At 38.3% G+C, this 25741-nt stretch overlaps 1 protein-coding gene across 8 annotated transcripts in view; it reads right to left on the minus strand.

Annotated features, from left to right (window-relative positions):
* The window catches only part of MIS18BP1 (MIS18 binding protein 1), a 58795-nt gene that overhangs the window by 28184 nt on the left and 4870 nt on the right, over positions 1-25741 (minus strand). For 7 of the 8 annotated variants that reach the window (XM_019832978.3, XM_045059877.1, XM_006932849.5 and 4 more), the window contains 4 exons: positions 22146-22250; positions 21440-21924; positions 1845-1918; positions 34-164 (listed from right to left, as the gene is read on the minus strand). In XM_019832978.3, the coding sequence (XP_019688537.1) occupies positions 34-164; positions 1845-1918; positions 21440-21924; positions 22146-22250 (795 nt within the window). The remainder of the gene's footprint in view (positions 1-33; positions 165-1844; positions 1919-21439; positions 21925-22145; positions 22251-25741) is intronic. The other variant, XM_019832976.3, reaches the window with a different exon arrangement.

Genomic DNA, 25741 nt, shown 5'->3' on the forward strand with positions numbered 1-25741 from the left:
AGTAATTTATCAACTAATAATGTCAGTCATTACCTGCTTCTTTCATGGAAATCCGGTCTATCATCCCTTTTAATATATAAATGTTGCCTGATAAAGTCTTAAGTTTGTTGTGCTTAATCCGTTCTATAATTACATTACTGTGCCAATATATGTTAGTGATGTCTCTAGGAGAAAATAGCGTAGTTAAGGCCAAAATATTCACATTTTACCAATAATCACAATGTACATATATAAGTATACAAATTACAATAGAAAGTAATAAATTTGCACTCCAGCTACATTAGCAGTGTTATTCATCTAATTACAAAACATCTGAGGGCCAAACATTGCAGAACTCAACTGCCTTGCTAATGTGATCCTCAGAATATGTGCCAAACTGTACTGTGGCCAAACCAAACCACTAATATAAAATTTATCCTCATCAAGGAAGCAGGGGCCTTCTCTAAATAACTGATGCTGACAATGCCTGCAACTTCATCTTAACTGATGCCAACTTTCCAAAGAATGATTTTCCCGTCCCTCTCCTCAGAGCCTATACTGTTGTTAGATTTCATGCAGTTATATAGTTTGGATCCCTCTAATCTTGCGGGGTTTTTTTTACCCTCACTACACAGCCAAGTGTTTTTACCTTCCTCTTTAAAAAGTACCAAAAAGAGGTTCCAGTTGGGAAAAAAACAAACTGCAGAATCAAATCACTAACCCATAAATCTACTCTTATTTCCTTAAATGATGCTAAGAATATAAAACAGAAAGAACAAAACTTTAAGATGTATTAGATAGATGTTGAACATTCCCAATTCATCAGATAAACATACTAAATACAAGCATAATATGACAGTGAAGTTCCTTTCATTTGGTCAAATGGGGTTAAACTCCTACTATTTTAATACAGTGATCTTGTTCCTTTGTATTTTATTTAACTAACATTTAAATAGCACTCTAAAAGCACTGTTTTCAAGTCTTGCAAATATTAATTTAATACTCAAAATAACGCAAGAATGGGTAATATTATTATCACCACTACGCAGAGAAAGAGACTGAAACTGAAAAAGGATAAGTAACTTGTCCAGGTCATATAGCTTGGAAGATAGCAGCAACAGGGATTCCAACAAAGGCAACATAGACTGTCTCTTTGATATTAAGAAAATGGGCACAAGACAAGCAGAAATAGAGTGGGGAAGGCAGATTTTAAATAATCAACTTACAAACTTCTAGGTAAGTACCCTGACCAGTAATATCCTGTATTATTTTATTACAACCTTTTATTACAAATATTGTACCACTAAGAAATTGGTTTCGAAAAAAAGGAAATGGTGATAAGAGAGTAGCAGAAATAGGCAAAGCCAACTTACCTGATGATACTTTTGCTTTAGGGAGAACCAGAAAGTGCCAATGATTACCTAATATGTAGCTGTATGGCAAAGTTTTAAATAATTCTGATTCCTTTTCTGGATCAGTAATTTAAATCTGGTTGTCCCAATTTACATGTGAGAATCTGAACTGAAATGCATGTAGTAAATATTAGCTAACTGTATATAATTAAGCAGAGAATACCAGTCCACTTATTAGAACCTCTGAAAAAAAAATAAAGCTCTGTGTATATAAATTTGAGCTGTTACTATTCTAAAAGTAACTTAACAGGCAAAACCAAGAAAGCTGTTCACAATCAACATAGTCAGGTACTGCATAGTCATTTTACTTTCCTGTCTTCAGTCTGTAACCTTGTTAGAAAGTCTTTTGTTTTGTAGGAGGATGCTATTTTCCATCAATCTCCTTTAAGCTCTTATACATGAGTATCTTATTTTGTTATACATTTTATAAGAATATTGAAATGTTATACTTACGTCAATTTTCCTTCTACACATATAGCAGTATTATTATTGATGACTTTAATCATCCATTCCTGTAGTTGGACCACCTAATCAGCATAAAATGAAGTATATATTCCCTGTATTACTTGTAGTATAAATATTACAAAATCAATTTACATTAAATTAAAAGAAAAACTCATATAAGTAATGCAAATGATTCCTTACTGCTCATCTATATAAGAATCACATTCTTTTTTTTTAATTTTTTTTTCAACGTTTATTTATTTTTGGGACAGAGAGAGACAGAGCATGAACGGGGAAGGGGCAGAGAGAGAGGGAGACACAGAATCGGAAACAGGCTCCAGGCTCTGAGCCATCAGCCCAGAGCCTGACGCGGGGCTCGAACTCATGGACCGCGAGATCGTGACCTGGCTGAAGTCGGACGCTTAACCGACTGCGCCACCCAGGCGCCCCATAAGAATCACATTCTATTTCAAATAGTAATAAGGCATGGGGTGCCTGGGTGGCTAAGTCGGTTAAGTGTCCAACCACAGCCTGGGTCATGATCTCACAGTTCGTGAGTTCGAGCCCCGCATCAGGCTCTGTGCTGACAGCTCAGAGCTTGGAGCCTGCTTCGGATTCTGTATCTCCCTCTCTCTGCCCTTCCCCTGCTCACATTCTCTGTCTCCCTCTCAAAAATAAATAAATATTAAAAAAATTTTTTTTAATAGTAATAAGGTAAAAACTCTTATATATAATGAAACAGAAAAGAGGGAGAATGAATGGGGGTTATACTGCATAATTTGCTCTCCAATCCAAAATCAATTATACTTCAAATATTATGTCAAATATCTCCAACACTGGAGAAAAAAAATTACCTAAAATTCTAAGGTATCCATTAAAGGCAAAAGACCTAACTTAGAAAAAAGAATCAGTTATATAGTATACACTGCACCATCACTCTTATCCCCTAAAAAATACAGCATTTTATTTTTGCAAGGTTGATTTTGAGTTGCATTCAGTTTTTTCTAAACTATGAAGGTGATTGCTAATAATCTGTATTTAACAGCAATCTATCCCAAAGCAAACATCTAAACAGCTAAGAAAATTCTTTATTTTAGGACAAAATACAATTGTAGAGGAAAATTTCTGTGAATGTCTGTATTAAGGAATTGCTTTTATTGACTAACAATTTAACACTGAACTATTTCTGATGAGAAATTCAGCAAAAGTCATAAAATAATTTGAGTAGCCATTTACTTTACATATAAAAAATTACAAATTTATAAAGATAAATTCTTCAGTGGTAGTTTTATACTAAGCCAGAAAAATGTGCTAAAATGGAAGGTGCTCTTAATTATTGCACTTCTCAATTATGTTCATTTTAATTTTTTTTTTTTCCTCAGTTATGTTCATTTTTAAAGTTACAGGTAGAACTTGGGGAACAGGCAATGAAATTCCTTTTTTCTTTTTAACACTTCCACATCTGGAACTACCTAAGATAGATCAAAGAACAGACAGATGTAGATGATATTAAAAATAAAAACCACTAGGCAGTGCTCCAACCACCTTAGATTCAATGACTCATGTTAACCTTGTAACACTAGGAGACAGGTAATATTATCCTCATTTTATAAAGAAAAACTACAAAGTCTAGTTAAATACCTTGTCATGTCACATGCAGCTAGTGAGGGGCACAGTGGGGTTACAAATTTGGGAATTCTGGCTCTAGTATCTTGTACCATCCTGCTTACATAAAATATCAAAATGTTTATAGTCATTCAGCAAATATTTCTTGAGCTCTACTATGTGCCAGGCACTGTTTTAGGCAGTGGGTTTTGGCAAGAAACAAAATAAAACGGCTGCCCTGTTAGAGCAAATGTGTAATGTGTGTGTGCATGCATGTATAAGCACAGGGGTTGGGAGAGGGTGTGTGGAAGCAAGTCGACTGGTGGTGGTTATATCCAAACAAATGGACAAATAATGTCTGCCAATGATAATGATCAAAAATAAATACAAGGGGAGAAGTAGGGGGATCCATACTTCCCGTGTCTCTCAAAGAAAGAAGTGCAGAAGCCAGAGGACTTTGAACCCCAGAGCCTGGGAGGAAAAGAAACTGTATCTACCAGGAAGAAAACAGGAAAACTGGAGAAAAGATAGGTGGGTGATTGCGAACTGGGGGAGATAAAAAGGGCTGTGTGGGCATGGAGGTGAGAGACCCCCTTCTGCAGAAAAACAAAGGAAACAGAAAAAGCGGCTAGGGAAGTGCAGGACCGTATCTGGACAGGAGAAAGACCTCAGACTGAGAGGGATCCTATCTCTAACTGAGGGGCTTTCTTTGCACTGGGGTCGGCTACCTGTTCACGCACCTGGGTAGGTCAGGGGAGAAGTCCGCAGTTGGAGAAAGCGATTCCCTCCCTGGGGGGGGCTGCGCGATAGTACAAAGCCTGCCTGCGTCTGCCATCCCCGGGCTCAGTGGCTGGGCTGAGGACACAGGCCGCAGTAGGAGAAGGAGGCCCCCTCCCTGGAGTGCTGTGGGAAAAGACAAAGCCTGCCTGTGTCTGCCACCCCGGGGGGCTCCCCAGCAAGGTAGGTCGGCTGCGCAGTCTACAATAGGAGAAAGTGGCCCCCTCCCTGGAGCGCTGTGGGAAAACACAAAGCCTGCCTGTGTCCGCCTGCGCCCGCGTTCGCCACCCCTGGCGGCAAGGACTGTGGTGCAGTCTGCAGTAGGAGAAGGCAGTCCTCCCTGAAGTGCGGAGGCACAGATATCCAGCCAGGACCACATATTGGGCTGCATTGAGAGAAGCTTCCCCAGTGCCAGAGTGCACGGAACAGGACTTTGAGTCCTAGCCAAGCACAGGGTCAGGAGAGTTGGCAGAGAGAGAAGGATTGCCCCGTCTGCAGCCATGGCACAGTGAGGATGACTCAAACTGAGTCCACCGGGTCCAGCTCTGTGGAGAAGAGACTAGGGAATCACCATCTCCCCGCTGCCGCCACCACAACCACCACCAAGGCAGGGCCTCAGGGATCACTCAAGGGGCCCACAGTGGAGGTGGGTCCAGACTACACCAAACCATGCCCCTTCGCACTGGGTAACTAACTGCCTCTCTACTGGAGAGGGACAGACCCTGCGGACAGCTCCTCCAAACAAGTGCAGCAGCATTGCCTGGGTTAACTCTAGGTCAATTCTGGATATATAGATATATTCTACCCACACCATTTCTCCTCCTTATCTCTTCCTTTCCCTAGGCTGGTTACTCTGGTTATTGGTCTAAACAGACATATTCAATCCATTGTCTTGATACATGTTCTACACCTCCTTCTTAACACTCCCTTCTCTCTCTCTGAAATAATCAAGCCATATAGTTTGTCTAGGTAACTTTATCTTTGTTTCATTTTCTCTGCCTCCTTTATTTTCCTTTCTCTCTCTCTGGATTAAGCCTTTTAGTCTCTCTGCCTCGTCAATGTTTATTTTTTCTCCCCCCCAACCCCCGCCTCCTGTCATTTCTCTCTTTGTATGTGCTCCTCCATCAGGACTGCCTCCACCCTCTTCATTACTTGTAGTCGGTATTTTGGGGTTTCTTGTTTTTAGTCTTTAGATTTTTGTTTCTGTTTATTTGTTTGTGTTATTTGTTTGTGTGTTTGCATGTTTTTGTCTCCTGTTTGTCTATCTGTTCTCCTTTACAGGGCTAATCCAAAGAACAAATCAAAGCACACCTGGTGGGGGGTCCAAAATATCACTAAGAGTAGGGTAATAAAATAACCAAAGTCACAACAACAGAGAGCAAGTAACAATCTTTGAAAAAACACCTCCTGAAGGGCCAGGCCATGGACAGTGTATGACCCTCCTTTAATATAGCAGTGCTCGCAGGTGCTGAGCATACAACAAGCTTTTAAAACACATAAGGGACAGAAAACTAGCCAAAATGATGAAACGGAAGAATTCTCCTCAAAAGAAATTCCAGTAAGTAGCAACAGCTAATGAACTAATCAAACCAATTTAAGTGATATAAGTGAACAAGAATTTAGAATAATAGTCATAAAATTAATTGCTGGGCTTGAAAAAAGCACAGAGGACAGCAGAGAATCTACTGCTACAGAGATCAAGGGACTCAAAAACAGTCGTGATGAATTAGAAAATGCTATAAATGAAGTGCAAAATAAAACTGAGGTGGCCACAGTGTGGACTGAAGAGGGAGAGGGGAGAATAGGTGAATGAGAAGATAAAATTATGGAAAAAGAGGAAGCTGAAAAAAGATTTAAAAATACAGGAATACGAGGGGAGGATTAGAGAACTAAGGGGTGCAATCAAATGGAAGAAGATCTGTATCACAGGAATTCCAGAAGATGAAAAGAGAAAGAAAAGGGCTGAAGATGTACTTGAACAATTCATAGCTGAGAACTTCCCCAATCTGGGGAAGGAAACAGGCAGTGAAATCCAAGATGTACAGAGTACTTCCTTCAGATGAAACTTGAATCGATCTGCTGCATGACATATCATAGTGAAAGTGGCAAAATACAAGAATAAGGAGAGAATTCTGAAAGCAGCTAGGGATAAACAGGCCTTAAAATACAAAGGTAGACATATAAGGGTAGTAGCAGATTTATTTACTGAAACTTGGCAGGCCAGAAAGGAATGCCAGGAAATCTTCAATGTGATGAACAGGAAAAATATGTAGCCAAGAATCCTTTATCCAGCAAGCCTGTAATTCAGAATAGGAGAGATAAAGGTTTTCCCAAACAAACAAAAACTGAAGGAATTCATCACCACTAAACCAGCCCTACAAGAGATCCTAAGGGAAACTCTGCGAGTGAAATGTTGCAAGGACCACAAAATACCAGAGACATCACTACAAGCATGAAACCTACAGACATCACAAGGACTCTAAACCCATATCTGTCAATAATAACACTGAATGTAAATGGACTAAATACTCCAACCAAAAGACAGAGGGTATCAGAATGTATAGAAAAACAAGACCCATCTATTTGCTGTCTACAAGAGACTCATTTTAGACCTGAGAACACCTGCAGATTGAAAGTGAGGGGATGGAGAACTATCTGTCATGCTACTGGAAATCAAAAGAAAGCTGGAGTAGCCATATTTACATCAAACAAACTCAACTTTAAATTAAAGGCTGTAACAAGAGATGAAGAAGGGCATTATATAATAATTACAGGGTCTATCCATCAGGAAAAGCTAACAATTATAAATGTCTATGCACCGAATTCGGCAACACCCAAAAATATAAAACAATTAATCACAAACATGAGCAATCTTACTGATAAGAATGTGGTAACTACAGGGGACGTTAATACTCTACTTACAACAATGGACAGATCATCTAGACAGAGAATCAATAAAGAAACAAGAACCCTGAATGATACATTGGACCGGATAGACTTGATAGATATATTTAGAACTCTGCATTCCAAAGCAACAGAATATACTTTCTTCTCGAGTGCACATGGAAATTCTCTAAGATAGATCACATACTGGGCCACAAAACAGCCTTTAATAAGTATAAAATAACTGAGATCATACCATGCACACTTTCAGATCACAATGCTATGAAGTTTGAAATCAACCACAGGAAAAGTCTGGAAAACCTCCAAAAGCATGGAGGTTAAAGAACGTCCTACTAAAGAATGAATGGGTCAACCAGGCAATTAGAGAAGAAATTAAAAAATATATGGAAACAAAACGAAAATACAACAATTCAAACGCTTTGGGATGCAGCAAAGGCAGTCCTGAGAGGAAAATACATTGCAATCCAGGCCTATCTCAAGAAACAAGAAAAATCCCAAATACAAAATCGAATAGCACACCTAAAGAAACTAGAAGCAGAACAGCAAAGACACCTCAAACCCAGCAGAAAAAGAGAAATAATAAAGATCAGGCCAGAAATAAACAATACAGAATCCAAAAAAACAGTAGATCAGATCAATGAAACCAAGAGTTGGTTTTTTGAAAAAATAAACAAAATTGATAAACCTCTAGCCAGCCTTCTCAAAAAGAAGAGAGAGGACCCAAATAGATAAAATTACAAATGAAAATGAAATTATTACAATCAATCCCTGAGAAATTTTCAGGGAATACTATGAAAAATTATATGCCAACAAACTGGACAACCTGGAAGAAACGGACAAATTCCTAAGCACCCACACAGTTCCAAAACTCAAATGGGAAGAAATAGAAAATTTGAACAGGCCCATATGTAGGGAAGATATTGAATCAGTTATCAAAAATCTCCCAAATGGGGCACCTGGATGGGGCTCAGTCAGTTGAGCGTCCGACTTTGGCTCAGGTCATGATCTCACGGTCTGTGAGTTCGAGCCCCATGTCAGGCTCTGTGCTGACACCTCAAAGCCTGGAGCTTGCTTCGGATTTTGTGTCTCCCTCTCTCTCTGCCCCTCCCCCACTCATGCTCTCTCTCTCTCTCTCTCTGTCAAAAATAAATAAACATTAAAAAATAAAAATAAAAATCTCCCAACAAATAAAACTCCAGGACCAGATGGCTTCCCTGGGGAATTCTACCAGACATTTAAGCAGAGATAATACCTATCCTTCTCAAGCTGTTCCGAAAAACAGAAAGGGAAGGAAAACTTCCAGACTTATTCTATGAAGCCACCATTACTTTGATTTCCAAACCAGAGAGACCCAGCAAAAAACGAGAACTACAGGCCAACATCCCTGATGAATATGGATGCAAAAATTCTCAACAAGATACTAGCAAATCGAACTCAACAGCATATAAAAAGAATTATTCACCATGATCTAGTGGGATTCATTCCTGGGTTGCAGGGCTGGTTCAGTATTTGCAAATCAATCAATGTGATACACCATATTAATAAAAGATAAGAACCATATGATCCTGCACTAGATGTAGAAAAAGCATTTGACAAAATACAGCATCCTTTCTTAATAAAAGCCCTCCAGAAAGTTGGGATACAAGGAACATACTTAAACATCATAAAAGTCACTTATGAAAAGCCCACAGTTAATATCATCCTCAATGCAGAAAAACTGAGAGCTTTCCGCTTGAGATCAGCAACACAACAGGGATGTCCACTCTCACCACTGTCGTTTAACGTAGAATTGGAAGTCATAGCATCAGCAATCAGACAACAAAAGGAAATCAAAGGCATCAAAATTGGCAAAGATGAAGTCAAACTTTCACTTTTCACAGACGACATGATACTCTACATGGAAAACCTCACAGACTCCAAAAGTCTGCTGGAACTGATACATGAATTCAGCAAAGTCACAGGGTACAAAATCAATGTACAGAAATTGGTTGCATTTTTATACACCAATAATGAAGCAACAGAAAGAGAAATAAAGAAACTGATCCCATTCACAGTTGCACCCAGAACCACCTAACCAAAGAGGTAAAAGATCTGTATGCTGAAAACTATAGGAAGCTTATGAAGGAAGTTAAAGAAGATACAAAGAAATGGAAAAACATTCCATGCTCATGGATTTGAAGAATAAATATTGTTAAAATGTCAATACTACCCAAAACAATCTACACATTCAAGGCAATTCCAATCAAAACTGCACTGGCATTCTTCTCAAAACTAGAACAAACAATTCTAAAATTTGTATGGAACCACAAAAGACCCCGAATAGCCAAGGTAATACTGAAGAAGAAAACCAAAGTGGGAGGCATCACAATCCCAGACTTTTAGCCTCTACTACAAAGCTATAATCATCAAGACAGCATGGTATAGGCACAAAAACAGACACAAAGACCAATGAACTAGAAAAGAGACTCCAGAATTGGACCCACAAAAGTATGGCCAACTAATCTTTGACAAAGCAGGAAAGAATATCCAATGGAAAAAAGACAGTCTCTTTAACAAATGGTGCTGGGAGAACTGGACAGCAACATGCAGGAGAATAAAACTAGACCACTTTCTTACACCATTCACAAAAATAAACTCAAAATGGATGAAGGACCTGAATGTGAGACAGGAAACCATCAAACCCTAAAGGAGAAAGCAGGAAAAAACCTCTCTGACCTCAGCCACAGCAATTTCTTACTCGACACATCTCCAAAGGCAAGGGAATTAAAAGCAAACGTGAACTATTGGGACTTCATCAAGATGAAAAGCTTCTGCAATGCAAAGGAAACAATCAACAAAACTAAAAGGCAACTGACAGAATGGGAAAAGATATTTGCAAATGGCATATCGGATAAAGGGCTAGTATCTAAAATCTATAAAGAACTCACCAAACTCCACACCCGAAAAACAAATAATCTAGTGAAGAAATGGGCAGAAGACAAGAATAGACATTTTTCTAAAGAAGACATCCAGACGGCCAACAGGCACATGCAAAGATGCTCAATGTTATTTCTTATCAGGGAAATACAAATCAAAACCACACTGAGATACCACCTCGTGCCTGTCAGAGTGACTAAAATGAACAAATCAGGAGACTATTGATGCTGGAGAGGTGGTGGGGAAATGGGAACCTTCTTGCACTGTTGGTGGGAATGCAAATTGGTGCAGCCGCTCTGGAAGACAGTGTGGAAGTTCCTCAAAAAATTAAAAATAGATCTACCCTATGACCAGCAATAGCACTGCTAGGAATTTACCCAAGGGATACAGGAGTGGTAATGCGCAGGGGCACTTGTACTGCAATGTTTATAGCAGCACTTTCAACGGTAGCCAAACTATGGAAAGAGCCTAAATGTCCATCAACTGATGAATGGGATAAAGAAATTGTGGTTTATGTATACAATGGAATACTACTTGGCAATGACAAAGAATGAAATCTGCCCATTTGTAGCAACGGGGATGGAACTGGAGAGTATTATGGTAAGTGAAGTAAGTCAGGCAGAGAAAGAAAGGTATCGTATGTTTTCACTCCTACGTGGATCCTGAGAAACTTAACAGAAGTCCATGGGGGAGGTGAAGGGGGGGAAAACGTTACAGAGAGGGAAGGAGGCAAACCATAATAGACTCTTACATACTGAGAAAAAACTGAGGGTTGATGGGAGGTGGGGGAGAGGGGAAATGGGTGATGGGCATTGAGTAGGGCACCTGTTGGGATGAGCGCTGGATGTTGTATGGAAACCAATTTCACAATAAATTATATTTAATATAAAAAATAAAAATAAAAATTCTCCCTGTTCGTGTTCAAAATAAAAAAATAGTAAGTATAAGGAATACTTAGTTAGTCATGGAAGGTCTTGGAACAGAGAAATGAATAAAGTGAGGAATAAGCCATATGGGTATCTCAGAGTAGAGTCTTCCAGGCAAAGGGAACAGGTACAAAGGCCCTGAGCAGATAGCACAGAGGGCAAAGTAGCTTGAAAGGAGTAATCAAGAGAGCATGGGGTAGGCATGTCCAGGACAGAATTATGTAGAGTCTTGTAAACTATGGTAAAGGCTTAGGGTTTTCTCTTGAAGACAGAAAATAGAGGATTTGGAGCAGAGTAATGAGATGATTAATTATAAGGGGCTACTAGGTAGAAATTGGACTATATAAAAATTCTGGCTTCTTTCTGGAGAGGGAGGCAACAGAGGAAGCAGGGAGACCATTAGTGTATATATATAATGCAAGAAATTAAGTGCTCTGGACCACTAAGTAGTGATTGAATAGTGAGAAGTGGCCAAATTCAGGACAGCAGAATCAACAGGATTTCCTCAAGGTTTGGATGTGGTGTATAAGAGAAAAACAAGAGTCTCAAGTAAATCTAAAAATTTTTAACCTAAGTATTTGGGGAAATGGTATTACTATGTACTAATATTGAAACAAAACAGAGAAGTTTTGGGGGGGAACAAATCATATTAAATCTGAGATTCCTATTAGATCTCAATGAAGAAGTCATACAGACAACTGAATATGTGAGTGTGGGATTCAGGAGAATGTTCTGGACTGGAGACATGTATTTGGGAACTATCAGCAGAGAAATGGAATTTAAAGCTATAGCACTGGATATACAATCTTATAAGTGTGAATAGATACTGGAGAGTCAGTTTCTAGGACTGATTTTGGGGAATTCCAACATTATGGGTTGTGACAAGAGGAAGCAGCAAAGGGGAATGAGAAAAATGGCCAGTGAGATAATAGAAAATCAAGAGTGAAATATCCTGAATTTAAAAAAAAAAAAGTGATACATTTTAAGAAGGATGTTTTGATTCACTGTGTTAAACCTTTGTAAACAATGGAACAGTAAGAAATAATAACCATTGGGTTTGGTGATAAGGAGATTACTGGTGAGCCTAAAAAGGACAACTTTAATGGAGTGGTGATTATAAATGTCCAAAGTGGAACATATTTAAGAGGGAATGAGAAGAAATGAAAACCGTGAATACATATAACTCTTTCAAGGTGTTTTGCAGTTAAGTAGAAACAAACAAAAATTGGATGGTAGATGAAATGGGATAGGGAGTAAAAGGAAGGTGGGCTTAGTTTTGTTTTTTGTTTTTTTTTTTTTTTTAAATGCAGGCCCTGCCCCTACCCTGCTTGTGCTCTCTCTCTCAAAATAGATAAATAAACTTAAAAAAAAAAATGGGGCACCTAGGTGGCTCAGTCAATTAAGCATCCTTTGGTCTCAGCTCAGGTCATGATCCTATGGTTTGTGGGTTCAAGCCCCATGCCGGGGTTGGCACTGACAGTGAGGACCCTGTTTGGGATTTTCTCTATCTTCTCCCTCTGCCCCTTCCCTGCTTGTGCTCTCTCTCTCTCTCTTTTTTTTTAAAATTTTTTTTTTTTAACGTTTATTTATTTTTGGGACAGAGAGAGACAGAGCATGAACGGGGGAGGGGCAGAGAGAGAAGGAGACACAGAATCGGAAACAGGCTCCAGGCTCTGAGCCATCAGCCCAGAGCCTGGCGCGGGGCTCGAACTCACGGACCGCGAGATCGTGACCTGGCTGAAGTCGGACGCTTAACCGACTGCGCCACCCAGGTGCCCCTCTCTCTCTTAAAATAAACTTAAAAAAATAAAATAAAATGCAAGCCACGTTTCAACACGTTTCTATGCTAATGGAATGATCCAAAAGAGAGGAAACAAGAGGATAATTAGAGGGACAAAATCTTTTAGGTGGTAAGAGGAAATGAACTGGCCTTGAAAAGGGAGCACAAGGGGCGCCTGGGTGGCTCAGTCAGTTGAGCGTCTGAATTTGGCTCAGGTCATGACTTCATGGTTCCTGAGTTCGAGCCCTGCATCAGGCTCTGTGCTGACAGTTCAAAGCCTGGAGCCTGTTTCAGATTCTGTGTCTCCCTCTCTCTCTGTTCTTCCCCTGCTTGTACTCTCTCTCTCTCTTAAAAATAAATAAGCATTAAAAAAAAAATTAAAAAAAAATAAAAGAAACGGGAGCACAAATTGTTCATATAACAGAAGGGAAAGCAGAATATGTAGATGAAGCAGTAAGTAGATTGGCAGATTTAATAATGGGAATATAAGGCTCTCAATAAGTTGAGAATAAGGAAGAGAGAGATTTGGAGATCTTAAGAGAGAAAGAGCATGAAATACTATTCTATGAAAGTCAGAGTGTAGGGTGGATTGACAAGTGAAGTGTAGCAGGACTGATGTGCAATATTGAGAGTCCACTTGAGGTTTGTTGTCAAATTTAAAATGAGACCAGTCAGTATGGTTGTGCATTTTGTTCCAGCTGCTGCTTCTTAGGTATAGGTATATAGCAAAAGAAGAGATAATTTTAACTAAGGTCACAACTTTGTTAAAAGGGGACAGAGGGAAAAGCAATAGAGAACTAAAAGTTAAATCAAAAGAATGGTTATAATAATGCGGCCATGGAATCTGTGTCAGGTAAAGAGGGAAATGAGGACAAGAGAGAGCTGATGGACTAAAGATTGCCTTAGGTGGAGTATTGATAGTGGGGGAAGAAGAGTGGTAGGGGTAGAATTGTCTAGAAAGATAGGAGTTGGTGAGAGCAGGATGCTTGAAACTGAAAATCTGGTGCAGGTACTGGCAAAGACAAGGTATGATGTGACTAGAATAGTGGATAAGGGAAAGGTCGCTTAAGATCAAGAATTTAAGGAGGCTGGGGGCACCTGGGTGGCTCAGTCAATTGGGTGTCCAACTCTTGGCTTCAGCTCAGGTCATGATTTCACAGTTCATGAGTTCGAGCCCTGTGTCAGGTTCCACGCTGACAGGGCAGGGCCTGCTTAGAATTCTCTCTCTCCCTCTCTCTGCCCCTCTCCTTTCACTCTATCCATATAAATAAACTTTAAAAATATTAAAAAAAAAAAAAAGAATTCAAGGAGGCTGGATGGATTATCAATATGGATGTTGGTGTCACCAGAGTTGATGACAGAAGTAGTAACAGAGGAAAAAGTAACAGGTATTAAACACTTCAATAGTCATGCAACATGACTATATTGTATTTTATGTGACCACAAAAAGAGGAACAGGGATCAATAAAGTTTTACAGCACATACATCAAAGAAGCTGGGGCAGGGGAGGGTTTCTGTTAAAGACAAAGAAGGAAAATGGCCTGAAACCGTAATGAGGAACAAAAGAGGCATATTATATCATCTCTAGGTCCAACAATGTGGGATATGGGAGAAAAAAGAGCCACCATTTAAGAAGTCATATTCTGGTTATAGCAAAGTTAAAAGTTCACAGAAAACTGAGAATATAAGATTTTGCTAATGACATACCTTGAGTTCAAGAGGGTACAATGTAATGTTTGGATAACTGGAGATGAGTGAGAGATAGTGTCAGAATTAGGGGATGTATAGAACTGTATAGAGATAAGAGTCTTAGGAGGCTTGGTCTTCTTTTTTTTTTTTTTTAAAGGTTTATTTATTTTTGAGACAGAGAGAGACAGAGCATGAAGGGGGGAGGGGCAGAGAGAGAAGGAGACACAGAATGGGAAGCAGGCTCCAGGCTCTGAGCTATCAGCCCAGAGCCTGACGTGGGGCTCGAACTCACGGACCGCAAGATCGTGACCTGAGCTGAAGTTGGACGCTTAACCGACTGCGCCACCCAGGCGCCCCGGCTTGGTCTTCTTGTAACAAGATAAACAGCACTGTAGCAATGATAGTATTAGTGCTGTGGGATCTCCCATTACAGTTGTCCTCAAACTTTTTTGTTCAAACATCTCACATGTTTTTAAAGCAAAATCTAAAAATTTTCATTGTAAGTCTAAATATTTGTGAATAATGCAACTTCTAAGAATACACTGAAATATAAAACTATGATTGTTATATCACACTTTCAATTTAGATAGGATTTATTTTTTTTAAGATTTTATTTTATATTTTATTTTATTTATTTTATTTTTTTTGTTTTATTTTATTTTATTATTTTATTTTATTTATTTATTTTTTTAAAGATTTTATTTTAAAGTAATCTCTAAGGGGCCAAGATGGTAGAACAGCACAGAAGTTTTTTTCCATCTCTCATCCCTGAAATGCAGCCAGATCAACACTAAACCATCTTGTACACGTAGGAAACTGATTTGAGGATTAACACAACAATTGTACAACCTAAACCACAGAACTCGGCAAACACACAGCAGCACAGAGAGGTGATCTCGGGGAGAGAGAAGCCGCAGAGGTCAGGGAGCTGTTTTTGCTTGTGGAGAAAAGACAGAGACAGGGAGAGAGTACAGGAAAAACACCCCCCACCCTGAAAACAGCTGGAGAGTAACTGGAAGAGTGGAAACAGCCACAAGGGACTGAACAAAAAAAGGAAGAAAGCAGAAAGAAGAAGGTTTAAATTCCACTAAGACTCTATAAACAGGGGGAGCACAGAGTCTGAACTCTGCAGCTCAATACCTGGCAGTGGTATGGTGGGAAGGGCAAATCCCCAGGAACAGAGAGCGAGGTCCAAGGGCTCCTCGGGCCATGTAAAGAGTGGCAGTTCCCCTCTGGGAGAACATCCGGTAGATGCTGTAGGCAAAGGTCCCAGTGGACCCTGGAGAACAACCACATCTGCTGGTGTTGGAAGAAGGATGTTAAGGGGGAAGTCTGGTACCAAATGTATGTTGTGATTTGCCATAATCCCTGAAACGCTGCTGCTACATGATCACAAGAAATTTTTCTGGGGCAAGCTGGCACCCAGCCACAGTCTCTGGGCATTGGCAGCAGCACAGTCTCACGAATGAAACTGGGGGCAGGCCTGCACCCAGTCATTGCTCAGTAAGACCCTCCCCCAGAGGGTCTGAGAGGGAGGTCAAAGCTGCAGTCCCTCAGAAGTGAGGGGGGGTTGAGAAACACAGCCCCACTTATGATAAAACTTAGGAGGAGGTGCCTCCTGGCAGCCTGATGGCATGGTCACGGACATTGTAGAAGCGAGGAATGTATGGAAACTGGAGGCAAAGGAAGGATGCTTGATTACCAGTAGGGGAGAGCACACAGTTCTGATACTAGAGACTGGGTAGCTGGGTGATGCCATTTTCAGCCCTCCCATGCATGCAAATACATGCCTACATCTTCCCTAACAATCCACCCCAGTAAGCTAAGCAGCGCCATCTGGTAGAGAACAGAGCCATTACACTAAGTCCTGCCCAACTAGGCCAACCTCGCTCTTGAAGAACACAAGTCTCTCCTTCTGCTTAGTTTACAGACTATTCAGTGCTTCATAGTTTGACTTCTAGGGGAAACAGGATGTAATTTCAGTCGTATTTCATTATATTTCTGGTCCATCTATTCAATTTTTTTTCTTTTTTTCTTATTCTTTAACACAGAAAGAGAAAAAATTTACTTTTAATTTCCATTTTTATTTAAAAGATTTTTCTTAAATTTTTTCTACTATATTTTTTACTTTTTTGTAAATTTTTTACATTCTATTTTACTTTCATCACTTCATTTTATTCTAGTTTATTGTTTTCCTTTTTTAAAATTTTCAAACATTTTCCATTTTCCTTTTCTTTCCCTTTTTTCTCTGTCAAGCTTCTTTCACAACCAGACCAAAACACACCTAGGATCTAGCATCATTTATTTGATTTTTTTGTGCTGTTTTTTAATAATTTTTTTTTACTTTATTAATTCCTTTTTTTCCTTCAAAATGACAAAATGAAGGAATTCACCCCAAAAGGAAGAACAGAAAGAAATGACAGCCAGAGACTAAATCAACACAGATACAAGCAAGATGTCTGAACCAGAATTTAGAATCATGATAATAAGAATACTAGCTGGTGTTGAAAATAGCATAGAATCCCATTCTGTGGATTTAAAACAAGTCAAAGTCAGGATGAAATAAAAAATGCTATAACTGAGCTGCATTTTTAAATGGATGCCATGGTGGCAAGGATGGAGGAAGTAGAGGGGCAAGTCAGTGATACAGAGGACAAACTTATAGAGAATAATGAAACAGAAAAAAGGAGGGAGACTAAGGCAAAATAGCATGATATAAGAATTAGAGAACTCAGTGACTCATTAAAAAGGAATAACGTCAAAATCACAGGGGTTCCAGAAGATGAAGAGAGAGAGAGAGAAAGGGGTAAAAGGGTTATGTGAGCACATGACAGCAGAAAATTTTCCTAACCTGGGGAAACACAAGACATCAAAATTCAGGAAGCACAGAGAATTCCCATTAGATCCAACAAAAACTGACCATCAACAAGGCATATCATAGTCAAATTCACAAAATACTCAGGCAAGGAAAGAATAATGAAAGCAGCAAGGGAAACAAAGTCATTAACCTACAAGGAAGACAGATCAGGTTCAGAGCAGACCTATCCACAGAACCTTAGCAGGCAGAAAGGAGTGGCAGGATATATTCAATGTGCTGATTTGGAAAAAATATGCAGCCAAGAATTCTTTACCCGGTAAGGCTGTCATTCAGAATAGAAGGGGAGATTAAAAGTTTCCCAGACCAAAACCAAAGGAGTTCATGACCACCAAACCAGCCCTGCAAGAAATTTTAAGGGGGACTCTCTGAGGGGAGAAGAGATGAAACAAAACAAAACAAAACAAAAACCAAAAGCCCAAAAGCAACAAAAACTAGAAAGACCAGAGAACACCACTAGAAACTCCCAACTCTACAGACAACATAACGGTAATGAATTCATATCTTTTAGTCCCCACTCTAAACGTCAATGGACTAAATGTTCCAATCAAAAGACACAGGGTAACAGAATGGATAAGAAAACAAGATCCATCTATATGCTGTTTACAAAAGACCCACTTTAGACCTAAAGACACCTTCAGATTGAAAGTAAGGGGATGGACAACCACCTATCATGCTAATGGTCATCAAAAGAAAGCTGGAGTAGCCATACTTATATCAGACAATCTACATTTTAAAATAAAGACTGTAACAGAGAGATGAAGAAAGGCATTATATCACAATTAAGGGGTCTATCCACCAAGAAGGTCTAACAATTGTAAACATTTATGCTCCAAACATGAAAGCACCCAAATATATAAATAAATTAATTACAAACATAAAGAAACTCATTGATAGTAATACCATAATAGTAGGGAACTTTAACACCTTACTTACAGCAATGGACAGATCATCTAAACAGAAAATCAATAAGGAAACAATGGCTTTGAATGACATACTGCACTGGATGGACTTTACAGACATATTCAGAACATTTCATCCTAAAGCAGCAGAATACACATCTACTCGAGTTCACATGGAACATTCTCCAGAATAGATGACATACTGGGTCACAGATCAGCTCTCAACAAATACAAAAATTTCAAGATCATACCGTGCTTATTTTCAGACCACAACACTACAAAACTCAAAATCGACCACAAGAAAAAATTTGGAAAGATAACAAATACTTGGACACTAAAGAACATCCTACTAAAGAATGAAGGGCTAACCAAGAAGTTAAAGAGGAAATTAAAAAGTACATGGAAGCCAATGAAAATGATAACACCACAGCCTAAAAACTCTGGGACGCAGCAAAGGCGGTCATAAGAGGCAAGTATATAGCAATCCATGCTTCCTAAAGAAGAAAGAAAGGTCTCAGATACACAACCTAAACTTACACCTTAAGGAGGTATAAGAACAGCAAATAAAACCCCAAACCAGAAGCGGACAGGAAATAATAAAGATTACAGCAGAAATCAATGCTATTCAAACAAACAAAAAATCCAGTACAACAGATCAATGAAACCAGGAACTAGTTCTTTGAAAGAATTAACAAAATTGATAACCCCCTAGCCAGTCTGATCAAAAGAAAAAAGAAAGGACCCAAATAAATAAAATCAAGAATGAAAGAAGAGAGATCATAACCAACACAGCAGAAATACAAACAATATTAAGAAAATATTATGAGCAATTATATGCCAATATTTTGGGTAATCTGGAAGAAATGGACAAATTCCTGGAAACATATAAACTCCCAAAACTGAAACAGGAAGAAACAGAAAATTTGAACAGACCCATAACCAGTAAAGAAGTCAAATTAGTAATAAAAAATGTCCCAGAAAACAAGAGTCCAGGGCCAGATGGCTTTCCAGGGGAATTCTACCAAACATTTAAAGGAGAGTTGGCATCTATTCTCCTGAAGCTGTTCCAAAAAGAAATGGAAGGAAAATTTCCAAACTCTTTCTAGGAAGCCAGCATTACCTTGATTCCAAAACAAGACAAAGACCCCACTAAAAAAGAGAACTATAGACCAATTTCCCTGATAAACATGGATGCAAAAATCCTCAACAAGATAGTAGCCAACAGGATCCAACAATACATTAAAAGAATTATTCACCACGATTAATGGGTTTATACCTGGGATGCAGGGCTGGTTCAATATCCATAAAACAATCAATTTGATACATCACATCAATAGAAGAAAGGACAAGAACCACATGATCCTCTCAATAGATGCAGAGAAAGAAAGCATTTGAGAAAATACAGCACCCTTTCTTGATAAAAATCCTCAAGAACGTAGGGATAGAAGGATCATACCTCAAGATCATAAAAGCCATATATGAAAGACCCACCTCTAATATCATCCTCAATGGGGAAAAACTGAGAGCTTTCCCCCTAAGGTCAGGAACATGACAGGGATGTCCACTATCACCACTGTTATTCAACATAGTACTTGAAGTCTTAGCCTCGGCAATCAGACAACACAAAGGAATAAAAGGTATCCAAATCAGCCAGGAGGAAGTCAAACTTTTCACTCTTCACAGATGACATGATACTCTATATGGAAAACCCAAAAGATTCCACCAAAACCCTGCTAGATTGATCCATGAATTCAGGAAAGTTGCAGGATATAAAATCAATACACAGAAATCGGTTGCATTCCTACACACCAACAATGAAGCAACAGAAAGAGAAATCAAGGAATCGATCCCATTTACAATTGCACCAAAAACCATAAAATACCTAGGAATAAACTTAACCAAAGAGGTGAAAAATTTATACTAAAAACTATAGAAAGTTTATGAAAGAAACTGAAGACACAAAAGAATGTAAAAATATTCCACGCTCCTGGATAAGAAGAACAAACATTGTTAAAATGTTGATACTACCAAAAGCAATCTACATATTCAACATGATCCCTATGAAAGTAATACGAACATTCTTCACAGAGCTAAAACAAACAATCCTGAAATTTGTATGGAACCAGAAAACACCCCGAATAGCCAAAGAAATCTTGAAAAAGAAAACCAAAGCAGGAGGCATCACAATCCTGGACTTCAAGTGATGTTACAAAGCTGTAATCATCATGACAGTACGGTACTGGCACAAAAACAGACACTCAGATCAATGGAACAGAATCCAGAATCTAGAAATAGAACCACAAATGAACACTGAATCTTTCTCCTTGAACTTGTATTTCCATTCCACTTCATTCAGAGAATTTATCCTAATATAACATAGTGTGATGGCCTAAAGTGTTTTAATGATCATTCTATATTACTTTACAACAGGAAAAATTCTCAAATATTCAGATGCTATAATTCTTTTCTTTAAAAAAAAAATTAATGCTTATTTTTTTGAAGGAGAGAGAGACAGAGCGTGAGGCAGGGAGGGGCAGACACAGATTCTGAAATGGGCTCCATGCTCTGAGCTGTCAGCACAGAGCCCAACATGGGGCTTGAACTCACAAACCGCCAAATTGTGACCTGAGCCAAAGTTGGACACTTAACCAACTAAGCCACCCAGGCACCTCTAATACCTTTCTCTTTTTTTTTCCAACGTTTTATTTTTTTTATTTTTGGGACAAAGAGACAGAGCATGAATGGGGGAGGGGCAGAGAGAGAGGGAGACACAGAATCGGAAACAGGCTCCAGGCTCTGAGCCATCAGCCCAGAGCCTGACGCGGGGCTCAAATTCACGGACTGCGAGATCATGACCTGGCTGAAGTCGGACGCTTAACCGACTGCGCCACCCAGGCGCCCCTACCTTTCTCTTTTAATAGCTGTTAATAGTACCCAAGAATCAGGAAAACAACAACAACAAATAAACAAAAAATAAGAAATGAACTCAGTGTTCATCCCCAAAGGGAATAAGTAAACCGTTGAAGATGATACAACTGATAATAGAGCAAAGTTAAAACTTAACACTTGGATTCTCTTACTTTCAACCCACTGCACTTTTCACTAGACCACCCTGCCTCTACACTAAATAATAATGAAACATGAAACTGTTAATGAGAGAGCTTAGGAGCTCAAGCTCTTGAAGAATGAGGGTAAAAACACAAATGTACATTGGCCTTCAGTTTTCCTACCTTAATTTCTTTAACTTCATTTGAAAGAGTTTGAGGTGTACTTGGAAGAGAACAATTTGAAGCATTTCTTTTTGATTTCTGAGGTATTGTTATATGAAATCTTGGAGTTGCAAGCACGATTTTACATGTATCATTCATGGAACCCAGAAGATCGGTCTCTCTGGGCACTGAGTTCTCATTTCCTTCCTTAATTTCCTGTTGTGAAGTCCTTTTTGTTGCCACTTTACTATCAGAAACCATTAACTGATCATCATTTTTAACAGGAACACAGTTAGTATTTAGAGTCTCAACAGTAGTATTTTGGGATTTTTCAATGATAGAATCAACACCTTCTAAAACAAAGGTGTCCTTTTTAGACTTAGTGGTTACAAATGTATTCTCCTTTGAGTGAAGAATTTGTTTATCCAACTGAGTTCTAGGTAATGTCTTGTTTGAGAATCCTGCAGCTGAAACATTTTCATGTTCTTGGTTCAGAAATGGACTCTCTGCAAAAAAAATACAAAGCCAAACAAAATTTAGAGGAGAATCAAATGAAATTAAAAGAGAGAAATAGAATAATATAAAACCGTTTATATACGAAAGAAGTCTTCAGGTTAGGAATGCTCCACCCTTCTGCCCAGTGTTTCTCTGAAATGGATTGCCTACGCCGGAGAATAATTATCCAGAACATTTAACTATACATTGAACAAAACAAAAAGCACTTTACCATAAGTTAAATTATGCAGAGGTGCTTTCTTTTCCTGCTGACATTGAATCTTTTGCTTTATCGGAACGAAAGTACTATTTGATGATTCTAGAGGAACTTCTTGCACTGAGGTTGAGTTTTTTTTTTTTTTAAAGAAAGAGGAAATTGAATTATATTAGTCATTGAGAAGAAAAAAAAGCCTTCTTAAAGTCTTAAAGAGTTACATTCAATAATGATCAGATCAATATAGTACACTTCTGTAACATAGGAGTTCCATTTCTCATTTTATTTTTTCATGCCTTCATCCCATTCTATCTACATTACACCAAGAAAGAACTTTTTCTAAACTACATGTTATAACTTGCCAGCTCTAGACAAAAGTATATTACTGGAATTAGAAGCTTAGAGATCTGGAATACAATTCTGGTGCTGCAACAAATCAGATAGGTATCTCTTAAGATTATATATGAAGTACCATCCAGTCTTGAAAATTCTGATTCTGCTTCTGGTTGCTGTAAATTTCTAAAATGCTGAAAGAACAGCTGAAGAGTTGTGGCTTATATGTTAAAAGTTGAAATGTTGTGACTCAATAGCAGACACAACCATAATTTATACCCCTGTGACATCTCTTTAGTAAGCCTTCAAAGGCAAAAATCTGGTAGGCTTATCAACTAGACAAGTAGGGACTAATAGTATTGCTTACATTTTATTCTACTTTGCATCCTAGATGGTTTAAGTTTTATTTCTTGATGGTTGAGTTTCTTTTACATAAAGAGGGGAAGGTAATAGACTTAAAACTGGAGGAAAAAATCAATTATTTTATTTTATATGTTTAATTTCAAATATTATAATTGAAAAAAATTGGTGGTGACTTTGCTTATGTAGCTTTAGTCTTAGAAGTCTTAATACGAAGATTTTTATCATAATGATGTGTGTCATAAAAGGATAAGTTTCTATTTCTTTAGCTCATTCTATTAGAAATGGCAAGGCAATGTAGTAAAGACAAACAGGTAATTCAATCAGATATAACATGCTATAGAATCTGGGTCATTTATTTTAGAGTACAAAGTCCATGTAGACTATCTAAAAAGTCTCTGAAATTACATACGAAATTTGTGTTTGTATATATGTGCATTTTCTGGGGAAAGAGTCATCAGATTCTCAAAGCAGTGAGTTGTTTCTTCCTCTCTAGTTCCACTTGACAAATAAAATATGTTTTAATGTGCATTATTTCATTTGCTACTCCCTTTTCTCCAAGACTGTATGAATCAGATTTTGTGTATTCCCCTACCTCTATCTTAAGCTCCCTTAGAAAACTCTTTTTGTGTTAAAATATAACACTGTCTTTGAAATACAACAGTATATCCACAATCTATTGTGCAGTAAAGAGCATGGGCTTTCAAATAGACACCTGTATTAATTCTTAGCCCATCGCTTATCATATGTCATACATAGAGCAGACATAACCTTTTTGTAAGCCCCATTTCCTAGACTATTAAATGAGCATCTACCCATAGTGACTGCTGAAAGGATTATATGAGATAAATCCATATAAAACATATTTATCAATTACTGTAACTCATTAAAAATCTCAACTTCAAATGTCTCAGATTCTGACCACTTCCTATCTTTCCAGATTATTCTCTCAAATCCAACGACTATCCTAACAACACCCTACACTTCTTTATACTTCCTCATTTCCTTCAGGTCCTCTTTTCTCTATATAACTAACTTAAATTTCATGGTGCCCTTACATACCACCTTTGTCCTCTTCATCCTATCTGATAAAATTACAATCCTGATAAAATCCAACTCTCTGCCTGCTCCTGAGCAGCATCTGTGCAGCTAAATAGGGCTGGAGGAAAACTCATAACCGTATTTATTGCTCTCATTTAAATTCATGCTCACAAGTTTCAAGCAGGTCCTTAATGTTACCCAAGAAATCAAATTTAGGCCTAGACTCTTCCATTCTCTTGCATTATTCAAACCTCCACCTCCTCAAACTTTAATACCTGCTTCCCATGCTTACTCTCAGCTGATGACTTTACTGTGTACTTCAGATTATTTCTCCATACAACACTGCCTATCTTCTTGTTTGATTTATGGTCTGTTTATGTTTCTTGCTAAGGCCAAAATCTCCACTTTTAGATTCAGTTCCCTTTCAACTACTCAAGGGTATCATACTACCAATTTTAGTTTTTCCTTCCCTACTGGATCATTTCCAATAGCATACAAAAATGTTCTTTCATCATACATTAAAAACAATATTTTAAAACCACACTGCCCATATTTCTCTGCTCTCTTCTAAGAGTTACCTATATTCACCACTGTCAATTTCTCTCCCTCACATTCTCTCTTGAACCCTCTTGAATCATGTTTTTGCTCCTATCACTTCACCAAACTCCCCTTATTAAAGCCACCAATGACCCTCATGTTGCTAAATCCAGCATTCAAATCTCAGCCTTTATCTTACTTCACTCATTAGCAGCATTAGATACAGCCAAAGACTCCCTCCTTCAAGCATTTTGTTCCTTTGGCTTCCAAAGTATCACTCTTGGTTTTTCTTCTTCCTTATCTTCTTCTCGTGGTCTTCACTACTATCTTTTATTTGAAATTCCAAATTTTGGGGTGCTCCAGGATTCATCACTGAATGTTTCTCTTTTTACACTTACTCCTTGATGATCTCCTTTAATCTCTTTAAATACCATTTAGGTGCTAATAATTCCCAAGTGTATTTTTCTCACCTGAACCACTTCTCTAACTTCCAACGAATTTTTTCAAAAGTGTTAATTCACATCTACACTTCAATTTGTAATAGATATAGCAAAATTAACATACCAAAAATGTAATTACAGAGCCCCCTGCCCTGTCTATTCCATTTCAGTTAAACCACTCTATCCTTCCAGTTACTCGGGCAAAAAACAAACAAATAAACTAAAAACCAAAAAACAACCCAGAACCAACCAAACAACAAGAAAACACCCTACAGCCACCCTTTATATCTTTTATGTTCCACATCCTACGAGCTCTTCCTTCAAAATACACCCAGAATCCAAGCACGTATTATCTTCACTGCTACCACCTAAACCAAACTAACACCATCTGTCACCTAGATTACTACAGTAACTATTTCAAATTGACAGTAAGTGATATTTTTAAAATGAATCAGATCTTGTCACTTATCAGCTTGGAACCCTCCACTGATTTCTTACTTTGCTCACGTAATACCCCAAACTCTTACATTCATCTATAACACTCTACATTATCTGACTCTTAATTAGCCCCCCTTCCCCACCTCTATGCACTCACTCTATGATTTACTAATCTCATAACTGGTCCTTGAATTTGAGGAATGCTCCTATTTCAGGGCATTTGTACCAGCTGTTACTTTGTCTGGATCATCCTTCCCAATTCCTCCAAGATATCCATCTGTATCTATCTATCACCTACTTCAATGTTTTGGTTCAAATGTCATCTTCTCATTGAACCATACCCTGATCACCACATGGAAAATTACAACCTACTCCAACTGTCCCCATCATCCTTGCTCTGCTTTTTTTTCCATAGCACTTCTCTTCTATTGTACCATAAAAACTACTCATTTAAATTTGTCTCTC

Source organism: Felis catus, chromosome B3 (genome assembly GCF_018350175.1).
Source record: "Felis catus isolate Fca126 chromosome B3, F.catus_Fca126_mat1.0, whole genome shotgun sequence".
NCBI lineage: Eukaryota > Metazoa > Chordata > Mammalia > Carnivora > Felidae > Felis > Felis catus.